Source organism: Clupea harengus, chromosome 22 (genome assembly GCF_900700415.2).
Source record: "Clupea harengus chromosome 22, Ch_v2.0.2, whole genome shotgun sequence".
Taxonomy (NCBI): Eukaryota; Metazoa; Chordata; class Actinopteri; order Clupeiformes; family Clupeidae; genus Clupea; species Clupea harengus.
The window spans coordinates 21,834,125-21,857,545 of record NC_045173.1 but is presented as its reverse complement, the minus strand read 5'-3'; the positions used below and the strand labels follow the sequence as shown (position 1 = coordinate 21,857,545).

General features: G+C 40.2%; 1 protein-coding gene across 1 annotated transcript in view; it reads right to left on the bottom strand.

The window, feature by feature from the left end:
• Positions 1-18,937, bottom strand: part of LOC116218324 (mucin-5B) — a 51,046-nt gene extending 32,109 nt beyond the window's left edge. Inside the window, exons 1-11 of the mRNA XM_042702980.1 lie at positions 18,767-18,937; positions 18,391-18,435; positions 15,557-15,673; positions 14,959-15,069; positions 11,878-11,988; positions 8,652-8,762; positions 6,111-6,274; positions 5,927-5,991; positions 5,669-5,826; positions 5,334-5,444; positions 2,664-2,774 (exon numbers count right to left, since the gene is read on the bottom strand). Of these exons, the coding sequence (XP_042558914.1) occupies positions 2,664-2,774; positions 5,334-5,444; positions 5,669-5,826; positions 5,927-5,991; positions 6,111-6,274; positions 8,652-8,762; positions 11,878-11,988; positions 14,959-15,069; positions 15,557-15,673; positions 18,391-18,435; positions 18,767-18,806 (1,144 nt within the window). The 5' untranslated portion in view covers positions 18,807-18,937. The remainder of the gene's footprint in view (positions 1-2,663; positions 2,775-5,333; positions 5,445-5,668; positions 5,827-5,926; positions 5,992-6,110; positions 6,275-8,651; positions 8,763-11,877; positions 11,989-14,958; positions 15,070-15,556; positions 15,674-18,390; positions 18,436-18,766) is intronic.
• Positions 18,938-23,421: the final 4,484 nt, after the last annotated feature.

Below are 23,421 nucleotides of genomic sequence, written 5' to 3'. Positions count from 1 at the left end.
CACTCTAAACAGTAAAGTCTACAATTCCGTTGAGATACTGCATGTCTTGCCCATCTGACTGAAATTCAAATGACTTTAAAGTTTAATTGACTGTAGTGGACATCAGCGGTTGTCAATACCTGCATTTCAGTTTACTTATGGGACTGTTTGATTCTGACCACTTGTGTTCTATAGAACTTCACTGTACAAATTGTATTTGCTTGTCAGGAGGTTTCATTTGAAATGTGAAGACACTGTTGAGTTACAGACTGAAACTCCACCAAATTTTGGAGGAATTTGGCAAAAGACTGAACATTTGGCATATCAACATTCTCCTGAGATTTCCAAGATGTGATTACAGTATGTTTACTCATTCATGCACAACATGTATAGTTGACAGAGGCACCATTACTAAACAGAAAATCAGCAAAAATGTTTCACACTCGGTATGACTAACCATTTGTGGATGTGAGTGCTGTGGCGTTTGTTTCTAGATTTGCTGATGTTGATGTTAAATCTTGTGTAGATGGAACTGGGGTTGTGGCGGATTCAGAAACAGATGTTTGAGTTGGACCTGCTGGTGTAGATGAAGGGAAGGTAGAGACAGACGATGAAGCCTGTGTTGTGATGGTCACTGAGTCTGAGGATAAAGATTGTGCCGTAGACTGTGATGTTGAAGTGAATGTTTGAGGTGATGCTGTGATGGGTTCTGATGTTGATGGTTGTGGTGGTGAGGTGGAGCCTAAAGTAGAGGCTGCTGTTATAGCTGGTGTTAGGGTGGTTTGTAGTATGGAGGTTGAGGCTGAAGATAATGCAGTCAATTCTAGTGTTGAGGTTGGTGTTTGAGGTGTCATTGTGGTGGGGTTGGATGATGATGGTTGATCTGGGGATGTGGTGGAGCTTGAGGGGGCTGATGATGATAGAGCTGGTGTTGTGGCGGATATAGAAACAGATGTTTGAGTTGGATCTGCTCGTGTAGATGAAGGGAAGGTAGAGACAGACGATGAAGCCTGTGTTGTGATGGTCACTGAGTCTGAGGATAAAGATTGTGCCGTAGACTGTGATGTTGAAGTGAATGTTTGAGGTGATGCTGTGATGGGTTCTGATGTTGATGGTTGATCTGGTGGTGTGGTGGAGCCTAAAGTAGAGGCTGCTGTTAGAGATGGTGTTGTGGTGGTTTGTAGTATTGAGGTTGATGCTGAAGATAATGCAGTCAATTCTAGTGTTGAGGTTGATGTTTGAGGTGTAATTGTGGTGGGGTTGGATGATGATGGTTGATCTGGGGATGTGGTGGAGCCTGAGGGGGCTGATGATGATAGAGCTGGTGTTAGGGTGGTTGGTTTTTGAGGTGTAATTGTGGTGGGGTTGGATGATGATGGTTGATCTGGGGATGTGGTGGAGCCTGAGGGGGTTGGTGATGATAGAGCTGGTGTTGTGGGCTCTAAGGCTGTGGTTGGTGTTGAATGTGGAGTTCTACTGAGCTCAGAAGGTGAAGTTGATAAAAGAGCTGGTGTGGTGCTGGGTTGTGATGTAGACATGTGTGTTGGAACTACTGATGCCGTGGGTTGGGGTGTTGAGGACATTATTGGAGGCGATGTTGGGGAAGGTTCTGTTGTGGGGATTGGTGTTGGAACTGAAGATGGAGTGACTCCCAGTGTGGAGGCTGGAGACAGAATTAAAACTAATGTGAAAACTTGGGTGGAATACGGTAGTGGTTTTGTGGGTAGTGTTTTTGCTGAGAAAGTTATGGTGTCTGCTGTGAGCAATAGGGTAGTACATTATCGAGGATAGTAATACTCTCATCTAACACTGAACTGAATTTTCCTGCAAGTATGTGTGGAATTAGTACAATATGAATGTACTTTAGAGGTGTAGAAAGGGTTATAGTATTTTGAATAGATATAAAGCATTGTATGACTTAGGTTTCACCTCCAATAAAGAACCAAATTACATAAATACTTATATCCTCTGTACTTTAATGCCCTGTCAGTTCTAACTGAGGTCTAACTGAAGGTGCTACCAATCAGTACCGGATGAATGACAAAGAGAAATGTTCCTTACAACACTTCTAGATGTGTTGCATTCCTCCCATTTTCACCAAGAATAATATTCAAACTGACCAGCTGAATTCAGATGAATTTAAACTGCTACTCTCAATTTTGCGTGTCTTTGAGATTCAATGGAAAGAGTTGATCAGTTCACCTTGCCTATATTACTGGATCTAACACAGTTAGGCTAAAGACATCAATATATAGTTTATCTGTGGCTAAGTCATTAGAAAACGTACCTAAATAATTTGTAATGATTTCTACACATTCTTATATTTACATTTCTTCTTGCAAGTAAACCATTTGACTTTTTAGCATAATGAAGCATGCCAAAATAAGATTAACTGACATGAGTTTTTTCATATGAAATATTCACTAATAAATATATTGAAAAATAAACTCTCTCTTTGACTAAATGCATTAGACTGAAGATATGTTTCGCTATTCTGAATGTCCTAAATATCCTTTCATGTTGACTGTATTCTCAAGTGGATTTCAATTGAATTAACATACATCCTCTTTTCTGTGTAAAGGGGTAGTATCTGAAGGGATTATTAGAGTTTGTAAAGTCCCCATGTTCTAAAATAGATTTTAAACATTTTCAACTTCTGGATGGTGTCAAAAGACTTGTGGTACCTGCTGTTGGTGTCATTGTTGCAGCTGTTGTGTTGGGCTGTGATGCTGGGGCTGAAGTTGCATTTTCCATCATTGTTGTGGCAGCTTGAGTTGATGATTGCTTGAACACTCCTAAAAAATAATCAGAAAAAATGTATTATTAAAATAAACACTCAAATCATGCACTCTAAACAGTAAAGTCTACAATTCCGTTGAGATACTGCATGTCTTGCCCATCTGACTGAAATTCAAATGACTTTAAAGTTTAATTGACTGTAGTGGACATCAGCGGTTGTCAATACCTGCATTTCAGTTTACTTATGGGACTGTTTGATTCTGACCACTTGTGTTCTATAGAACTTCACTGTACAAATTGTATTTGCTTGTCAGGAGGTTTCATTTGAAATGTGAAGACACTGTTGAGTTACAGACTGAAACTCCACCAAATTTTGGAGGAATTTGGCAAAAGACTGAACATTTGGCATATCAACATTCTCCTGAGATTTCCAAGATGTGATTACAGTATGTTTACTCATTCATGCACAACATGTATAGTTGACAGAGGCACCATTACTAAACAGAAAATCAGCAAAAATGTTTCACACTCGGTATGACTAACCATTTGTGGATGTGAGTGCTGTGGCGTTTGTTTCTAGATTTGCTGATGTTGATGTTAAATCTTGTGTAGATGGAACTGGGGTTGTGGCGGATTCAGAAACAGATGTTTGAGTTGGACCTGCTGGTGTAGATGAAGGGAAGGTAGAGACAGACGATGAAGCCTGTGTTGTGATGGTCACTGAGTCTGAGGATAAAGATTGTGCCGTAGACTGTGATGTTGAAGTGAATGTTTGAGGTGATGCTGTGATGGGTTCTGATGTTGATGGTTGTGGTGGTGAGGTGGAGCCTAAAGTAGAGGCTGCTGTTATAGCTGGTGTTAGGGTGGTTTGTAGTATGGAGGTTGAGGCTGAAGATAATGCAGTCAATTCTAGTGTTGAGGTTGGTGTTTGAGGTGTCATTGTGGTGGGGTTGGATGATGATGGTTGATCTGGGGATGTGGTGGAGCTTGAGGGGGCTGATGATGATAGAGCTGGTGTTGTGGCGGATATAGAAACAGATGTTTGAGTTGGATCTGCTCGTGTAGATGAAGGGAAGGTAGAGACAGACGATGAAGCCTGTGTTGTGATGGTCACTGAGTCTGAGGATAAAGATTGTGCCGTAGACTGTGATGTTGAAGTGAATGTTTGAGGTGATGCTGTGATGGGTTCTGATGTTGATGGTTGATCTGGTGGTGTGGTGGAGCCTAAAGTAGAGGCTGCTGTTAGAGATGGTGTTGTGGTGGTTTGTAGTATTGATGTTGATGCTGAAGATAATGCAGTCAATTCTAGTGTTGAGGTTGGTGTTTGAGGTGTCATTGTGGTGGGGTTGGATGATGATGGTTGATCTGGGGATGTGGTGGAGCTTGAGGGGGCTGGTGATGATAGAGCTGGTGTTAGGGTGGTTGGTGTTTGAGGTGTAATTGTGGTGGGGTTGGATGATGATGGTTGATCTGGGGATGTGGTGGAGTCTGAGGGGGTTGGTGATGATAGAGCTGGTGTTGTGGGCTCTAAGGCTGTGGTTGGTGTTGAATGTGGAGTTCTACTGAGCTCAGAAGGTGAAGTTGATAAAAGAGCTGGTGTGGTGCTGGGTTGTGATGTAGACATGTGTGTTGGAACTACTGATGCCGTGGGTTGGGGTGTTGAGGACATTATTGGAGACGATGTTGGGGAAGGTTCTGTTGTGGGGATTGGTGTTGGAACTGAAGATGGAGTGACTCCCAGTGTGGAGGCTGGAGACAGAATTAAAACTAATGTGAAAACTTGGGTGGAATACGGTAGTGGTGTTGTGGGTAGTGTTTTTGCTGAGAAAGTTATGGTGTCTGCTGTGAGTAATATGGTAGGACATTATCGAGGATAGTAATACTTTCATTCAACACTGAACTGAATTTTCCAACAAGTATGTGTGGAATTAGTACAATATGAATGAACTTTAGAGGTGTAGAAAGGGTTATTTGTATTTTGAATAGATATAAAGCATTGTATGACTTAGGTTTTACCTCCAATAAAGAACCACATTACATACATACCTAAATCCTCTGTATTCTAATGCCCTGTCAGTTCTAAAATAGGTCTAACTGAAGGTGCTACCGATCAGTACCGGATGAATGACAAAGAGAAATGTTTCTGACAACACTTCTAGATGAGTTACATTCCTCCCATTTTCACCAGGAATAATATTCAAACTGACCAGCTGAATTCAGATGAATTTAAACTGCCCCTCTCAATTTTGCATGTCTTTGAGATTCAATGGAAAAAGTTGATCAGTTCACCTTGTCTATATTACTGGATCCTCACAGTTAGGCTAATGAGATCAATATATAGTGTCTCTGTGGCTAAATGATTAGAAAACCTACCTAAATACTTTTCAATCGTTTCTATACATTCTTATATTTACAGTTATTCTTGCAAGTAAACCATTTGACTTTTTTAGCATAATGAAGCATGTCAAAAAAATATAATTTAAATAATGTACATCCTCTTTTGTGTGTAAATGGGTATTATCTGAAGAGAACATTAGGGTTTGTAAAGTTCCCATGTTCTAAAATAGGTTTAAAACATTTTCCACTTCTGGATGGAGTCACAAGACTTGTGGTACCTGCTGTTGGTATCATTGTTGCAGCTGTTGTGTTGGGCTGTGATGCTGGGGCCGAAGTAGCATTTTCCATTATTGTTGTGGGAGCTTGAGTTGGCAATTGCTTGAACACTCCTAGAAAATAATAAAAAAAATGTATTACTAAGATAAACATTCAACTAACGCACTCTAAACAGTAAAGTCTACAATTCCGTCGATATACTGCATGTCTTGCCCATCCGATTCAAATTCAAATGACTTTAAAATTTAAGCGACTGTATTGGACAACAATTAGAAGAGCGAATTACAAACATTAAAAAAATGAATAATGAATTAAGATCTACAAACGAAATCCTTACGTTCTGCTTTGATACTGGTCGGATTGACGCCAAGATCTGCAAAGTCTGAACTGTTGGAGGAAACGGCTTGTACCAGAGTGTCAGTCACATTTCCAGTTTCAGGAACAGAGCTGACATCATTGAAAATCAGTACAGATTCCACAATGACCGATCCTTGTCTGAAAAGATGAAAGGGTTATTTTAGTAAAATGAAATTGTAGTCTAATAACCAATGTGTTTGATGTTGTACCCTACCACAATTGTTGTGTTCCACTCTACCTGAAGCCTTTGATTTCTGTACGGTTGAAACTAGATCCAAACTTTTCAGTGTACACTTTATCCAGCTGAAATTGGGAAAAAGTGTAACATTTTATTCAACGTTTTTTTGTTAATTTCACAGAAGATATAACGTACATTAAAATAAATTCTTAAAAAGTGGAAAAAGAGTCAGTTATAATCATACCGCTGTAGACACTTTATCAGCCAAGCTTTGAAATGCTGGTGAAGAGGTGTTCTGCAGTTGTGGTGTGAACGACTGCTCCAGTTTGAATTCCAGTTTGACTTCTGGCTCGGGGATAGATGCTGCTGTGACTGGAGCAGGCTGTGGAGCCGTAGTTGTTTGGGGAGCTGCATTTGTTAGAAGAAGGCGTTAGTACATATACAGAAAGTCAGAAATGTTGTTATTTTAGGAAGCCGCCATCCTACAAAGCCAGAGCTCCATCTGTGTGACATCAGCGGTTGTCAATACCTGCATTTCAGTTTACTTATGGGACTGTTTGATTCTGACCACTTGTGTTCAATAGACCTTCGCTGTACGAATTGTATTTGCTTGTCAAGAGGTTTCATTTGAAATGTGAAGACACTATTGAGTTACAGACTGAAACTCCACCCAATTTTGGAGGAATTTGGCAAAAGACTGAACATTTGGCATATCAACATTCTCCTGAGATTTCCAAGATGTGATTACAGTATGTTTACTCATTTATGCACAATATGTATAGTGACAGAGGCACCATTACTAAACAGAAAATCAGCGAAAATGTTTCACACTTGGTATGACTAACCATTTGTGGATGTGAGTGCTGTGGCGTTTGTTTCTAGATTTGCTGATGTTGATGTTAAATTTGGTGTCGATGGAACTGGGGTTGTGGCGGATTCAGAAACAGATGTTGGAGTTGGATCTGCTCGTGTAGATGAAGGGAAGGTAGAGTCAGACGATGAAGCCTGTGTTGTGATTGTCACTGAGTCTGAGGATAAAGATTGTGCCGTAGACTGTGATGTTGAAGTGAATGTTTGAGGTGATGCTGTGATGGGTTCTGATGTTGATGGTTGATCTGGTGGTGTGGTGGAGCCTAAAGTAGTGGCTGCTGTTAGAGATGGTGTTGTGGTGGTTTGTAGTATTGATGTTGATGCTGAAGATAATGCAGTCAATTCTAGTGTTGAGGTTGGTGTTTGAGGTGTAATTGTGGTGGGGTTGGATGATGATGGTTGATCTGGGGATGTGGTGGAGTCTGAGGGGGCTGATGATGATAGAGCTGGTGTTAGGGTGGTTGATGTTTGAGGTGTAATTGTGGTGGGGTTGGATGATGATGGTTGATCTGGGGATGTGGTGGAGCCTGAGGGGGCTGGTGATGATAGAGCTGGTGTTAGGGTGGTTGGTTTTTGAGGTGTAATTGTGGTGGGGTTGGATGATGATGGTTGATCTGGGGATGTGGTGGAGCCTGAGGGGGTTGGTGATGATAGAGCTGGTGTTGTGGGCTCTAAGGCTGTGGTTGGTGTTGAATGTGGAGTTCTACTGAGCTCAGAAGGTGAAGTTGATAAAAGAGCTGGTGTGGTGCTGGGTTGTGATGTAGACATGTGTGTTGGAACTACTGATGCCGTGGGTTGGGGTGTTGAGGACATTATTGGAGACGATGTTGGGGAAGGTTCTGTTGTGGGGATTGGTGTTGGACCTGAAGATGGAGTGACTCCCAGTGTGGAGGCTGGAGACAGAATTAAAACTAATGTGTAAACTTGGGTGGAATACGGTAGTGGTGTTGTGGCTAGTGTTTTTGCTGAGAAAGTTATGGTTTTTGCTGTGAGCAATAGGGTAGGACATTATCGAGGATAGTAATACTTTCATCTAACACTGAACTGAATTTTCCAGCAAGTATGTGTGGAATTAGTACAATATGAATGTACTTTAGAGGTGTAGAAAGGGTTATAGTATTTTGAATAGATATAAAGCATTGTATGACTTAGGTTTCACCTCCAATAAAGAACCAAATTACATAAATACTTATATCCTCTGTACTTTAATGCCCTGTCAGTTCTAACTGAGTTCTAACTGAAGGTGCTACCGATCAGTACCGGATGAATGACAAAGAGAAATGTTTCTGACAACACTTCTAGATGTGTTGCATTCCTCCCATTTTCACCAGGAATAATATTCAAACTGACCAGCTGAATTCAGATGAATTTTAACTGCCCCTCTCAATTTGCGTGTCTTTGAGATCAGTGGGAAAAGTCGATCAGTTCACCTTGCCTATATTACTGGATCTAACACAGTTAGGCTAAAGACATCAATATATATTTTATCTGTGGCTAAGTCATTAGAAAACGTACCTAAATAATTTGTAATGATTTCTACACATTCTTATATTTACATTTCTTCTTGCAAGTAAACCATTTTACTTTTTAGCATAATGAAGCATGCCAAAATAAGATTTTTAACTGACATGAGTTTTTTCATATGAAATATTCACTAATACATATATTGAAAAATAAACTCTCTCTTTGACAAAATGCATTAGACTGAAGATATGTTTCGCTATTCTGAATGTCCTAAATATCCTTTCATGTTGACTGTATTCTCAAGTGGATTTCAATTGAATTAACATACATCCTCTTTTCTGTGTAAAGGGGTAGTATCTGAAGGGATTATTAGAGTTTGTAAAGTCCCCATGTTCTAAAATAGATTTTAAACATTTTCAACTTCTGGATGGTGTCACAAGACTTGTGGTACCTGCTGTTGGTGTCATTGTTGCAGCTGTTGTGTTGGGCTGTGATGCTGGGGCTGAAGTTGCATTTTCCATCATTGTTGTGGCAGCTTGAGTTGATGATTGCTTGAACACTCCTAAAAAATAATCAGAAAAAATGTATTATTAAAATAAACACTCAAATCATGCACTCTAAACAGTAAAGTCTACAATTCCGTTGAGATACTGCATGTCTTGCCCATCCAATTGAGATTAAAATGACTTTAAAGTTTAATTGACTGTAGTGGACATCAGCGGTTGTCAATGCCTGCATTTCAGTTTACTTATGGGATTATTTGATTCTGACCACTTGTGTTCTATAGAACTTCACTGTACAAATTGTATTTGCTTGTATGGAGGATTCATTTCAAATGTGAAGACACTGTTGAGTTACAGACTGAAACTCCACCAAATTTTGGAGGGATTTGGCAAAAGACTGAACATTTGGCATATCAACATTCTCCTGAGATTTCCCAGATGTGATTACAGTATGTTTACTCATTTATGCAAAACATGTATAGTGACAGAGGCACCATTACTAAACAGAAAAACAGCAAAAATGTTTCACACTTGGTATGACTAACCATTTGTGGATGTGAGTGCTGTGGCGTTTGTTTCTAGATTTGCTGATGTTGCTGTTAAATTTGGTGTAGATGGAACTGGGGTTGTGGCGGATTCAGAAACAGATGTTGGAGTTGGACCTGCTGGTGTAGATGAAGGGAAGGTAGAGAGAGACGATGAAGCCTGTGTTGTGATGGTCACTGAGTCTGAGGATAAAGATTGTGCCGTAGACTGTGATGTTGAAGTGAATGTTTGAGGTGATGCTGTGATGGGTTCTGATGTTGATGGTTGATCTGGTGGTGTGGTGGAGCCTAAAGTAGAGGCTGCTGTTAGAGATGGTGTTGTGGTGGTTTGTAGTATTGATGTTGAGGCTGAAGATAATGCAGTCAATTCTAGTGTTGAGGTTGATGTTTGAGGTGTCATTGTGGTGGGGTTGGATGATGATGGTTGATCTGGGGATGTGGTGGAGCTTGAGGGGGCTGATGATGATAGAGCTGGTGTTGTGGCGGATATAGAAACAGATGTTGGAGTTGGATCTGCTCGTGTAGATGAAGGGAAGGTAGAGTCAGACGATGAAGCCTGTGTTGTGATTGTCACTGAGTCTGAGGATAAAGATTGTGCCGTAGACTGTGATGTTGAAGTGAATGTTTGAGGTGATGCTGTGATGAGTTCTGATGTTGATGGTTGTGCTGGTGGTGAGGTGGAGCCTAAGGTAGAGGCTGCTGTTAAAGCTGGTGTTAGGGTGGTTTGTAGTATTGAGGTTGAGGCTGAAGATAATGCAGTCAATTCTAGTGTTGAGGTTGGTGTTTGAGATGTAATTGTGGTGGGGTTGGATGATGATGGTTGATCTGGGGATGTGGTGGAGCCTGAGGGGGCTGATGATGATAAAGCTGGTGTTGTGGCGGATACAGAAACAGATGTTTGAGTTGGACCTGCTGGTGTAGATGAAGGGAAGGTAGAGACAGACGATGAAGCCTGTGTTGTGATTGTCACTGAGTCTGAGGATAAAGATTGTGCCGTAGACTGTGATGTTGAAGTGAATGTTTGAGGTGATGCTGTGATGGGTTCTGATGTTGATGGTTGATCTGGTGGTGTGGTGGAGCCTAAAGTAGAGGCTGCTGTTAGAGATGGTGTTGTGGTGGTTTGTAGTATTGATGTTGATGCTGAAGATAATGCAGTCAATTCTAGTGTTGAGGTTGGTGTTTGAGGTGTCATTGTGGTGGGGTTGGATGATGATGGTTGATCTGGGGATGTGGTGGAGCTTGAGGGGGCTGATGATGATAGAGCTGGTGTTAGGGTGGTTGATGTTTGAGGTGTAATTGTGGTGGGGTTGGATGATGATGGTTGATCTGGGGATGTGGTGGAGCTTGAGGGGGCTGATGATGATAGAGCTGGTGTTGTGGGCTCTAAGGCTGTGGTTGGTGTTGAATGTGGAGTTCTACTGAGCTCAGAAGGTGAAGTTGATAAAAGAGCTGGTGTGGTGCTGGGTTGTGATGTAGACATGTGTGTTGGAACTACTGATGCCGTGGGTTGGGGTGTTGAGGACATTATTGGAGACGATGTTGGGGAAGGTTCTGTTGTGGGGATTGGTGTTGGAACTGAAGATGGATTGACTCCCAGTGTGGAGGCTGGAGACAGAATTAAAACTAATGTGAAAATTTGGGTGGAATACGGTAGTGGTGTTGTGGCTAGTGTTTTTGCTGAGAAAGTTATGGTTTTTGCTGTGAGCAATAGGGTAGGACATTATCGAGGATAGTAATACTTTCATCTAACACTGAACTGAATTTTCCAGCAAGTATGTGTGGAATTAGTACAATATGAATGTACTTTAGAGGTGTAGAAAGGGTTATAGTATTTTGAATAGATATAAAGCATTGTATGACTTATGTTTCACCTCCAATAAAGAACCAAATTACATAAATACTTATATCCTCTGTACTTTAATGCCCTGTCAGTTCTAACTGAGGTCTAACTGAAGGTGCTACCGATCAGTACCGGATGAATGACAAAGAGAAATGTTCCTGACAACACTTCTAGATGAGTTACATTCCTCCCATTTTCACCAGGAATAATATTCAAACTGACCAGCTGAATTCAGAGGAATTTAAACTGCTACTCTCAATTTTGCGTGTCTTTGAGATTCAATGGAAAGAGTTGATCAGTTCACCTTGCCTATATTACTGGATCTAACACAGTTAGGCTAAAGACATCAATATATAGTTTATCTGTGGCTAAGTCATTAGAAAACGTACCTAAATAATTTGTAATGGTTTCTACACATTCTTATATTTACATTTCTTCTTGCAAGTAAACCATTTTACTTTTTAGCATAATGAAGCATGCCAAAATAAGATTTTTAACTGACATGAGTTTTTTCATATGAAATATTCACTAATAAATATATTGAAAAATAAACTCTCTCTTTGACTAAATGCATTAGACTGAAGATATGTTTCGCTATTCTGAATGTCCTAAATATCCTTTCATGTTGACTGTATTCTCAAGTGGATTTCAATTGAATTAACATACATCCTCTTTTCTGTGTAAAGGGGTAGTATCTGAAGGGATTATTAGAGTTTGTAAAGTCCCCATGTTCTAAAATAGATTTTAAACATTTTCAACTTCTGGATGGTGTCAAAAGACTTGTGTTACCTGCTGTTGGTATCATTGTTGCAGCTGTTGTGTTGGGCTGTGATGCTGGGGCTGAAGTTGCATTTTCCATCATTGTTGTGGCAGCTTGAGTTGATGATTGCTTGAACACTCCTAAAAAATAATCAGAAAAAATGTATTATTAAAATAAACACTCAAATCATGCACTCTAAACAGTAAAGTCTACAATTCCGTTGAGATACTGCATGTCTTGCCCATCCAATTGAGATTCAAATGACTTTAAAGTTTAATTGACTGTAGTGGACATCAGCGGTTGTCAATGCCTGCATTTCAGTTTACTTATGGGATTATTTGATTCTGACCACTTGTGTTCTATAGAACTTCACTGTACAAATTGTATTTGCTTGTATGGAGGATTCATTTGAAATGTGAAGACACTGTTAAATTACATACTGAAACTCCACCCAATTTTGGAGGGATTTGGCAAAAGACTGAACATTTGGCATATCAACATTCTCCTGAGATTTCCAAGATGTGATTACAGTATGTTTACTCATTCATGCACAACATGTATAGTTGACAGAGGCACCATTACTAAGCAGAAAAACAGCAAAAATGTTTTATACTTGGTATGACTAACCATTTGTGGATGTGAGTGCTGTGGCGTTTGTTTCTAGATTTGCTGATGTTGCTGTTAAATTTGGTGTAGATGGAACTGGGGTTGTGGCGGATTCAGAAACAGATGTTGGAGTTGGACCTGCTGGTGTAGATGAAGGGAAGGTAGAGACAGACGATGAAGCCTGTGTTGTGATTGTCACTGAGTCTGAGGATAAAGATTGTGCCGTAGACTGTGATGTTGAAGTGAATGTTTGAGGTGATGCTGTGATGGGTTCTGATGTTGATGGTTGTGGTGGTGAGGTGGAGCCTAAAGTAGAGGCTGCTGTTATAGCTGGTGTTAGGGTGGTTTGTAGTATTGAGGTTGAGGCTGAAGATAATGCAGTCAATTCTAGTGTTGAGGTTGATGTTTGAGGTGTCATTGTGGTGGGGTTGGATGATGATGGTTGATCTGGGGATGTGGTGGAGCTTGAGGGGGCTGATGATGATAGAGCTGGTGTTGTGGCGGATATAGAAACAGATGTTTGAGTTGGATCTGCTCGTGTAGATGAAGGGAAGGTAGAGACAGACGATGAAGCCTGTGTTGTGATTGTCACTGAGTCTGAGGATAAAGATTGTGCCGTAGACTGTGATGTTGAAGTGAATGTTTGAGGTGATGCTGTGATGGGTTCTGATGTTGATGGTTGATCTGGTGGTGTGGTGGAGCCTAAAGTAGAGGCTGCTGTTAGAGATGGTGTTGTGGTGGTTTGTAGTATTGATGTTGATGCTGAAGATAATGCAGTCAATTCTAGTGTTGAGGTTGGTGTTTGAGGTGTCATTGTGGTGGGGTTGGATGATGATGGTTGATCTGGGGATGTGGTGGAGCTTGAGGGGGCTGATGATGATAGAGCTGGTGTTGTGGCGGATATAGAAACAGATGTTTGAGTTGGATCTGCTCGTGTAGATGAAGGGAAGGTAGAGACAGACGATGAAGCCTGTGTTGTGATGGTCACTGAGTCTGAGGATAAAGATTGTGCCGTAGACTGTGATGTTGAAGTGAATGTTTGAGGTGATGCTGTGATGGGTTCTGATGTTGATGGTTGATCTGGGGATGTGGTGGAGCCTGAGGGGGCTGATGATGATAGAGCTGGTGTTAGGGTGGTTGATGTTTGAGGTGTAATTGTGGTGGGGTTGGATGATGATGGTTGATCTGGGGATGTGGTGGAGCCTGAGGGGGCTGGTGATGATAGAGCTGGTGATGATAGAGCTGGTGTTGTGGGCTCTAAGGCTGTGGTTGGTGTTGAATGTGGAGTTCTACTGAGCTCAGAAGGTGAAGTTGATAAAAGAGCTGGTGTGGTGCTGGGTTGTGATGTAGACATGTGTGTTGGAACTACTGATGCCGTGGGTTGGGGTGTTGAGGACATTATTGGAGACGATGTTGGGGAAGGTTCTGTTGTGGGGATTGGTGTTGGAACTGAAGATGGAGTGACTCCCAGTGTGGAGGCTGGAGACAGAATTAAAACTAATATGTAAACTTGGGTGGAATACGGTAGTGGTGTTGTGGCTAGTGTTTTTGCTGAGAAAGTTATGGTTTTTGCTGTGAGCAATAGGGTAGGACATTATCGAGGATAGTAATACTTTCATCTAACACTGAACTGAATTTTCCAGCAAGTATGTGTGGAATTAGTACAATATGAATGTACTTTAGAGGTGTAGAAAGGGTTATAGTATTTTGAATAGATATAAAGCATTGTATGACTTAGGTTTCACCTCCAATAAAGAACCAAATTACATAAATACTTATATCCTCTGTACTTTAATGCCCTGTCAGTTCTAACTGAGGTCTAACTGAAGGTGCTACCGATCAGTACCGGATGAATGACAAAGAGAAATGTTCCTGACAACACTTCTAGATGAGTTACATTCCTCCCATTTTCACCAGGAATAATATTCAAACTGACCAGCTGAATTCAGAGGAATTTAAACTGCTACTCTCAATTTTGCGTGTCTTTGAGATTCAATGGAAAGAGTTGATCAGTTCACCTTGCCTATATTACTGGATCTAACACAGTTAGGCTAAAGACATCAATATATAGTTTATCTGTGGCTAAGTCATTAGAAAACGTACCTAAATAATTTGTAATGGTTTCTACACATTCTTATATTTACATTTCTTCTTGCAAGTAAACCATTTTACTTTTTAGCATAATGAAGCATGCCAAAATAAGATTTTTAACTGACATGAGTTTTTTTCATATGAAATATTCACTAATAAATATATTGAAAAATAAACTCTCTCTTTGACTAAATGCATTAGACTGAAGATATGTTTCGCTATTCTGAATGTCCTAAATATCCTTTCATGTTGACTGTATTCTCAAGTGGATTTCAATTGAATTAACATACATCCTCTTTTCTGTGTAAAGGGGTAGTATCTGAAGGGATTATTAGAGTTTGTAAAGTCCCCATGTTCTAAAATAGATTTTAAACATTTTCAACTTCTGGATGGTGTCAAAAGACTTGTGTTACCTGCTGTTGGTATCATTGTTGCAGCTGTTGTGTTGGGCTGTGATGCTGGGGCTGAAGTTGCATTTTCCATCATTGTTGTGGCAGCTTGAGTTGATGATTGCTTGAACACTCCTAAAAAATAATCAGAAAAAATGTATTATTAAAATAAACACTCAAATCATGCACTCTAAACAGTAAAGTCTACAATTCCGTTGAGATACTGCATGTCTTGCCCATCCAATTGAGATTCAAATGACTTTAAAGTTTAATTGACTGTAGTGGACATCAGCGGTTGTCAATGCCTGCATTTCAGTTTACTTATGGGATTATTTGATTCTGACCACTTGTGTTCTATAGAACTTCACTGTACAAATTGTATTTGCTTGTATGGAGGATTCATTTGAAATGTGAAGACACTGTTAAATTACATACTGAAACTCCACCCAATTTTGGAGGGATTTGGCAAAAGACTGAACATTTGGCATATCAACATTCTCCTGAGATTTCCAAGATGTGATTACAGTATGTTTACTCATTCATGCACAACATGTATAGTTGACAGAGGCACCATTACTAAGCAGAAAAACAGCAAAAATGTTTTATACTTGGTATGACTAACCATTTGTGGATGTGAGTGCTGTGCCGTTTGTTTCTAGATTTGCTGATGTTGATGTTAAATCTTGTGTCGATGGAACTGGTGTTGTGGCGGATACAGAAACAGATGTTTGAGTTGGACCTGCTGGTGTAGATGAAGGGAAGGTAGAGTCAGATGATGAAGCCTGTGTTGTGATTGTCACTGAGTCTGAGGATAAAGATTGTGCCGTAGACTGTGATGTTGAAGTGAATGTTTGAGGTGATGCTGTGATGGGTTCTGATGTCGATGGTTGATCTGGTGTTGAGGTGGAGCCTAAAGTAGAGGCTGCTGTTATAGCTGGTGTTAGGGTGGTTTGTAGTATTGATGTTGATGCTGAAGATAATGCAGTCAATTCTAGTGTTGAGGTTGGTGTTTGAGGTGTCATTGTGGTGGGGTTGGATGATGATGGTTGATCTGGGGATGTGGTGGAGCTTGAGGGGGCTGGTGATGATAGAGCTGGTGTTAGGGTGGTTGGTGTTTGAGGTGTCATTGTGGTGGGGTTGGATGATGATGGTTGATCTGGGGATGTGGTGGAGCTTGAGGGGGCTGATGATGATAGAGCTGGTGTTAGGGTGGTTGGTGTTTGAGGTGTCATTGTGGTGGGGTTGGATGATGATGGTTGATCTGGGGATGTGGTGGAGCCTGAGGGGGCTGATGATGATAGAGCTGGTGTTAGGGTGGTTGATGTTTGAGGTGTAATTGTGGTGGGGTTGGATGATGATGGTTGATCTGGGGATGTGGTGGAGCCTGAGGGGGCTGATGATGATAGAGCTGGTGTTAGGGTGGTTGATGTTTGAGGTGTAATTGTGGTGGGTTTGGATGATGATGGTTGATCTGGGGATGTGGTGGAGCCTGAGGGGGCTGATGATGATAGAGCTGGTGTTAGGGTGGTTGATGTTTGAGGTGTAATTGTGGTGGGTTTGGATGATGATGGTTGATCTGGGGATGTGGTGGAGCCTGAGGGGGTTGGTGATGATAGAGCTGGTGTTGTGGGCTCTAAGGCTGTGGTTGGTGTTGAATGTGGAGTTCTACTGAGCTCAGAAGGTGAAGTTGATAAAAGAGCTGGTGTGGTGCTGGGTTGTGATGTAGACATGTGTGATGGAACTACTGATGCCGTGGGTTGGGGTGTTGAGGACATTATTGGAGGCGATGTTGGGGAAGGTTCGGTTGTGGGGATAGGCGTTGGACCTAAAGATGTAGAGGCCTCAGTTGCAGAGGTGTCTGCTGATGTTAGAAAATGTGTGGAATTCACTTCTGCTGTTTTGACCATTTTTGATGACGTAAAAGTTGTCAATTCTGTAATGGATAATATGGTAAAACCGTAGTTCAAGTAGTGACCAGAAAAAAGGCAGCACTGCATTAGCCTGCCAAACATGTGCAATGGTGTTTGATTGACTATTCAGGAATGATAAACCATGAAGAATTTTAGGGGTATACATTTTCTTTTTTTTATTTGTCAAACATCCTATTCAGAGATCACAGATTGGGCTTAGATCATATCAATATATGTTGTCCCTTTGAAGGTCCCCAGTCACAGACCTTTCCAATTAAATATAAAGGGAGACCGTATATTTGATATGCCACAAATATATGACACTTGATGCCTCACATAAGGACGATCTTTGACATTTTTCTAAATGTGTGCCTTCTGAACCCATTCATGAGCACACACATTGAATCTTGTAAGTGAAAGGTTGCCAGGCTGCAATTATTCAGTCTGCCACCAGAGGTCACGCTTGTCTCTTTCAAGGTGAGTGTTTTAAGTGTAAGGTTACCAAGTCCCTCAAGAGAGTCAAACTCAAGAGGAAGACATTGCCTTGCATGCTGTCATTAATACTCAAACTACATCATATCATCTAAGAGTTAATGGACTCACTACCTGTTCCAGGAGGCAAAAGAACAAATCTACAAACTCCAGTAGCTTTTAACTGATGATAGAGCTGTGTTAAATCTGTAGCCCTTCTTTTCTGTTGTCTAAGTGAGAGTGTAGAAATACTCAGGGTAAATAGAAAAGAGTAAACATCAAGTATGGGAGAATTCTTAGAAACTGTCTCAATGTCTCAGCAAGAGTTTCTGATATTATTATTTTTAATCTTTGTAAATCATAAACCTCCTTAACCTCATTAAAAATGGGTGATTCAGAAATGTCTCAAATTATTTATGAAAATGTATACCTTTCAAAACTAATACCCCAGCTATGGCATATGATCCATTTGCTCAAATTCTAATCTAAATAAAAGCTAATGAGAAAATGTATTTCTCAATTAACCTTCTATCTCTTCCACAACATTTTGGATACATTTCAGTCAGTATGTAAAAACATCACGGTACTAAGTCTGCTCACCTTAAAGTGACCAGTGATGTATTACGGTTGGGATATTCTTTTCATATTTACAAAACAGACATTTCTCAGTTAGGGAGGCTGCAGAAGTTTTTCATCATCCCAATATCCATAATCTGCGAGTTACTACCACGGTCCAATATACAGCTAATTTTATTTTCTTTATTTATGCTTACCCTTGGAAGCATCTTCAACATCTTTGTGTACATATTTATGTTGCTATATCAAAGATACATATCTGTACCTCACAATAAAACTATGCACAAATAGGTCCTTGACACCCTTCAATGATTGCTTGAAAGATAGTCAACATTGGATTTGGGATTAGGAAGATAAAAAGGAAATGCTCTTTCATAACATACTTAAACTCAAATGCAACTAAAGTTCCATTCACAGACACATATCATCATCACTGCATGTTTGAGGCATGAGGGGTTTTGTCTTAGCTTAGTCTTCCCCAAAGAGCAAAAGCACTCACCTGAGGAAGTTACTGTTGTTTGTGTTTGAACGTCCTTGAAAATCCCTAAAAGATAATAACAACAATGTATTTGATCAAATATATATATATATATATACAACATTTTTTATAGAGAGTTAACATTTTAATGAATGAAAATTAGGTTGACCATGAAATTAACGTATTAGGCAAATGCATGTTAAAAGTGCACCCTCTAGTGTCTCCTGTGAAAAACAGACACTGAAAAACATTGGTTTCCCACTCCTCTGTTGTAACTATATGTTTACTTTGTAGTAAAAAGTATGAACTAAATATTTGCGTTGGATGATTCTTCTATTTGGTCACTGAATAATAACGTATTACTGCTGTGGAGATTGAATGGTCTTCTCTGACTTACCTATCAGAGAGAGGAGGACCAGGACAGGGACCACCTTCATCTTGTCCCCTCTTTTCCCTGAAATAAATGTCAGTTACAATTAGGGTGCATCTGGAAATGCGGTGTAAAGAACAATAAAATGAGTTGCCACTCAATTTAAATATATTTCTCCCCTTCATTTCTACATTTAGAGTGTCCTTTTTTTTCACTGAGACAGTGAAGAGTACTGTGTATTATAGCTCCCCAGTCATCCTTATTAATTCTGCATATTTACTGGAGGCAGACATGAAAATAATTTAATCCAAGTGTTTCCAAAGGTTAAGGTTTTATCTCTCTAGTCACTTCGTCAAAATTCCAACTATCACCACACCACACCCCAGTTGCAGGGCTCTCAAGTGTCACGCATTGAGCGTGACAGTCACTCATTTCGGCCTTTAGTCACGCACTCCCGCCACACATCGTATTTCTCACGCTGAAAAAAAACTCTAGGCTATTTAATGTGCCGCAGCGAGCAAACATGACCTGGCCGCGCTGCCCTCACCATGGAGGAATCAAGCACGTCTCCCCGAATCCCATGCAGTTCTGCCGTGAGGTGCCACTTATCAGCCAATAAAAAAAAAAGGGCTACACAATAGCCAATCAGAAAAAAAACGTATCTTTTGTATCTGTTGTATCTTGGTAAAATGAAATCCAGCAACCAATGAAAATAAAGCATCCTGGAATTGCGCGCGACTGATCTTCCGAAAGTTTCGTTCACCTGAGGAAACCACAGGAGCTCCGAGCATCAGTCTTCTACAAAGAGTAAGTCGTCTCCTGTTTAAATGTTACAACAAATTCACAATGGTTTGACACAAGCAATGACAACTTGACTTGACAGTTGGATAATATTTCCCAGATAATTAGCATCAGTTTTTATTGAGTGTTTGTAGCCAACACAGTTTTAGGCTACAGCCTGCCTTTTCACTATAGCTTTGACTCCGAACTTCGTTAATAGGCTATAATAAATTCGAGTAGGCCTATTAAAAATATATATATAGCCTATAATTCGAACGAATATTAGGCAGCCCTTAATATTCAATGGGCATTATTTTTTGTAAATGTGTTTGCATGAACATTCTATTCAGAGAGGAGGAGGAAAAGGCCAGATTAGGCCCAGAGAAGGTCGTAAACACATTAGAGGAGGAGATGGTGGAAGAGGAAGAGACAGTACAGGTGGAGGAGGAAGAGACAGTACACGTGGAGGAGGAAGAGACAGTGCAGGTGGAGGAGGAAGAGACAGTGCAGGTAGAGGAGGAGGAGACGGTGCAGGTTAAAGAGGAGGAGACGGTGGAAGAGATGGTGGAAGAAACAGTGGAGGAGATGGCTAGAACAAAAGGGAGAAAAGTCCCAGGAGCAGCCACCTACAAGACCTCTTTTAATAGTGAATGGACCTCTAAATGGCCATTTATTACTGTAGGAAGCACCAGCTCATATTACTGCTGCTCTATCTGCCGCCAAGAGAACTCCTGTGCCCATCCAGGTGTGCGGGATGTGACAAGGCACATAGGCAGTAAGGGGCATCAGGCCAAACAGCAAGCACTGAAGTCAACCAGCACAGTCAAAAACTGTGACTTGCCAGTGACTGCAGAGATGAGTGTGCAAGAGGTCAAGGTACATTTAAATGCATAAAGTTGACTACAATGTTCATGAATACCATTTTTCCTAATTAATATATCCAATTGTATGACTATGGCATATATAATGGGAACCAACACCAAAAATGATAAAAGAGTCCAAAAAGGCAACAAACACCTACAATAAACATGGCGTGTTGGGTCCCCGAATCCAGAACTTTTTGGATCCTTACATTTTTTGACACGATGATGTCATTGCCCCACGTGAACGCTCCACGCCTCGCAACCTCAGCCTGAGCCCCGCTGCGTTCTTAAAGAAAAGTACCGTTTCCAAAAAAGACCGGATTGGTTGAAACTTTGGATTCGTGTGGACGAGCCCTTAGTAGTTTTAGGTTACCTAGTTCCACAAGAGAGTCAATCTCAAGAAGAACACTCAGACTTGCATGCTGTCATTAATATTCAAACTATATCATATGATCTGTGACTTGAATGACTCACTTTCTGTAATAACAAATTGATGTATAATATTAGTTGCTGTTTTACCTATTCACAAAGATAATAAACATTCATTTTATAAAGTTTTCTTTCACCCTTTACTCTCATAGTAAGTTTTCTATGGTGGAATGAGGTGATGCTTGTTTTCTGTCCGTACCTATTTCTTCTCTCCACATACTTACACTGGAGACTGTAATTCAAACCACAGACTATTACAACTTTAAATCTTGCTTCACACTGATTTTAAGGTTAAAGGTGTATCTAATTCCATAAAATGTTCCTGATGAAGATGATGATATTGATATTTTTTTATAGGGATTTATGTCTCCAAAGTTAGAGAATTGCAGTAAAATATCCCCTCTCCTAGACTTTCCTACAGTGAGCTAAAGACCAACCGGATCTGGGGCAACAACTATCCACCAAGGTTATTAGATCATGAGACAAGAACATTTGAACACATTCTACAAATCCCTTAAAACAGCAGTCAGAAACCTGTTCTCATGGCATGTTCTGCTTCCTACACACCCAGTTTACCCTGCAGCCACCTGACAAAAAACACATTCCTGTATAGTCCCTTGCCGTGTGATGACATTCATCAACCCAACTCAAGACGGAAACTTCTGGACTGAACCACATTTCAGTATGACTGCCTCAGGTGAATTCCTAGGTTTGATGCTTGTCTAATGTACTCAACACGATCATTCAACCATATGATGAACTTGATGGTTGTAATTAACATTACCCATATGGGAAAGGTCTGTAAAACATGTAGGAATCACACTAGTCATGTATAATGCTTGCATGATAAACCTGTGGTAAGGAGCTTACAGATACATTTCATACTAAAAGGGCATGTCTTTCAACATGGAAGGTAGGTCAATTTCACTAAAACTAAATTAAAACTATAACTATACAATTACTGACAAAATCCTATGGTCTGGAGACCCCAGAGGTCATATATAAAACATATATTTTCCCATGTTACTCTATGTGAAAGGGCCCATAATTATGTGTGTTAACACAATATTATCATTATCTATAAAAATGAACCTCCATACATTATCCACTTTTTCCACAGGTACTCTCAGAGAAGGTCACTGCTCTGCACATGTAATAATTTATTTATGACCCCAAGTTTTCAAACACACATTTCACTGGCCAACCTGGTAAGGTGCCAAAAGAACTCAGTGAAGTGTTCATTAGGTACCTTAGTTACTACAGATAGGTGTAGCATCTAATGCCAATTCCTTAACCACCCAACCATTTCTACTCATCTGAAAAGCAGAGCTAAAACGATGTTAATTGTGAGTTCCTGGTGTAGACACAGAATTTCCTAAATGTTAATGGATTACCAGTCTACTTAATATTAAACATATGCATGATTTAGAAAATGCCTAGGGTATACCAGCCACCATACCAGTCAAAGCAACCTTTATTCTCCTTCTCAATGTAGCTTTGTCGCATTTGGCGAAATAATGATTATTCTGTGCATGAGGCACAAAATAATCATAATGCACAAATCTCTATATGACATATCGTAATCTATCAATTACAAATAGTTTTTTATTGCACTGCCAGTCAGCTCTTTTTTCAAAAGTTGTGAAACTAAACAGTGGGATGCCATGAGCTCACATCCAGCTCGTGGCATCTTTTGCCCAGAACATGATGCCTCAGATGCAGCATCAGTTTAGCACCATTCAGATCATAAGAGCAATTATAATAAATGCAAAGCACAATCAAATATTTTATATCCCAACAATGAAAGTGTGAATAAAGCTATTCCATGACATCTTACCTGACTTAATTTACTTTATCCAGACGATACGTTTTATTAAAGAGCTGAGTGTTGATTCAAAGGCTGAGACTGCCAAATCCACCTGCAGTGTCCCTTTACAAAGTGATGCATGAATCACAGGTGCTCGTGCTTTTGTGTGGAGACAAGTTTTTTTTTTAACTTGAGTGACTTGTTCTGCTAACAATAGTGGCCTGGGGGCTGGGGGTGGGATGGAGCACTGGTGCATTTGAAAGAGATCTTGGCAATCTAGAAAATGCAGAAGTAAAGTAGATGTTAAGCCTGTTTTAAGAACATTCACATTGAGTATTGTAATATTTTTTATTTTTATGATATTTATTTGAAATTGAATGTACAAAACCTGCTTCCTCAATGAATCACAAACCTGCTTTCTCAATTAATCTACACACAAACCTGCCTGCTCAATGAAACCAAACACAACTTCTCGATGAAATCACAAATATACACATTAACAGCGCAGGAGTTATCAAGCAGTACACAATCGCTGTGGTCTGCAACATTTCAGAGCACGAAAGCTCATTGCTTTCCAGGCCTTAACCTACAGCCAAAATAACACGCCTTGTAATAATGTAATTGACTTACCAGTGACTTTCATTGCTTGAAAAGAAAAGATGCACGATGATCTTTCATCTTTTCTCTTGAACCACTCTAGATTGAGGGAGCGGGTTTTTGTCCTTTCCAGACTGAATGAAGTCCTCCGGCTGGTGTGGTCTCAAAAGTTTTATGTCTAATTCTTGCTCTAATGGCAAGGTACT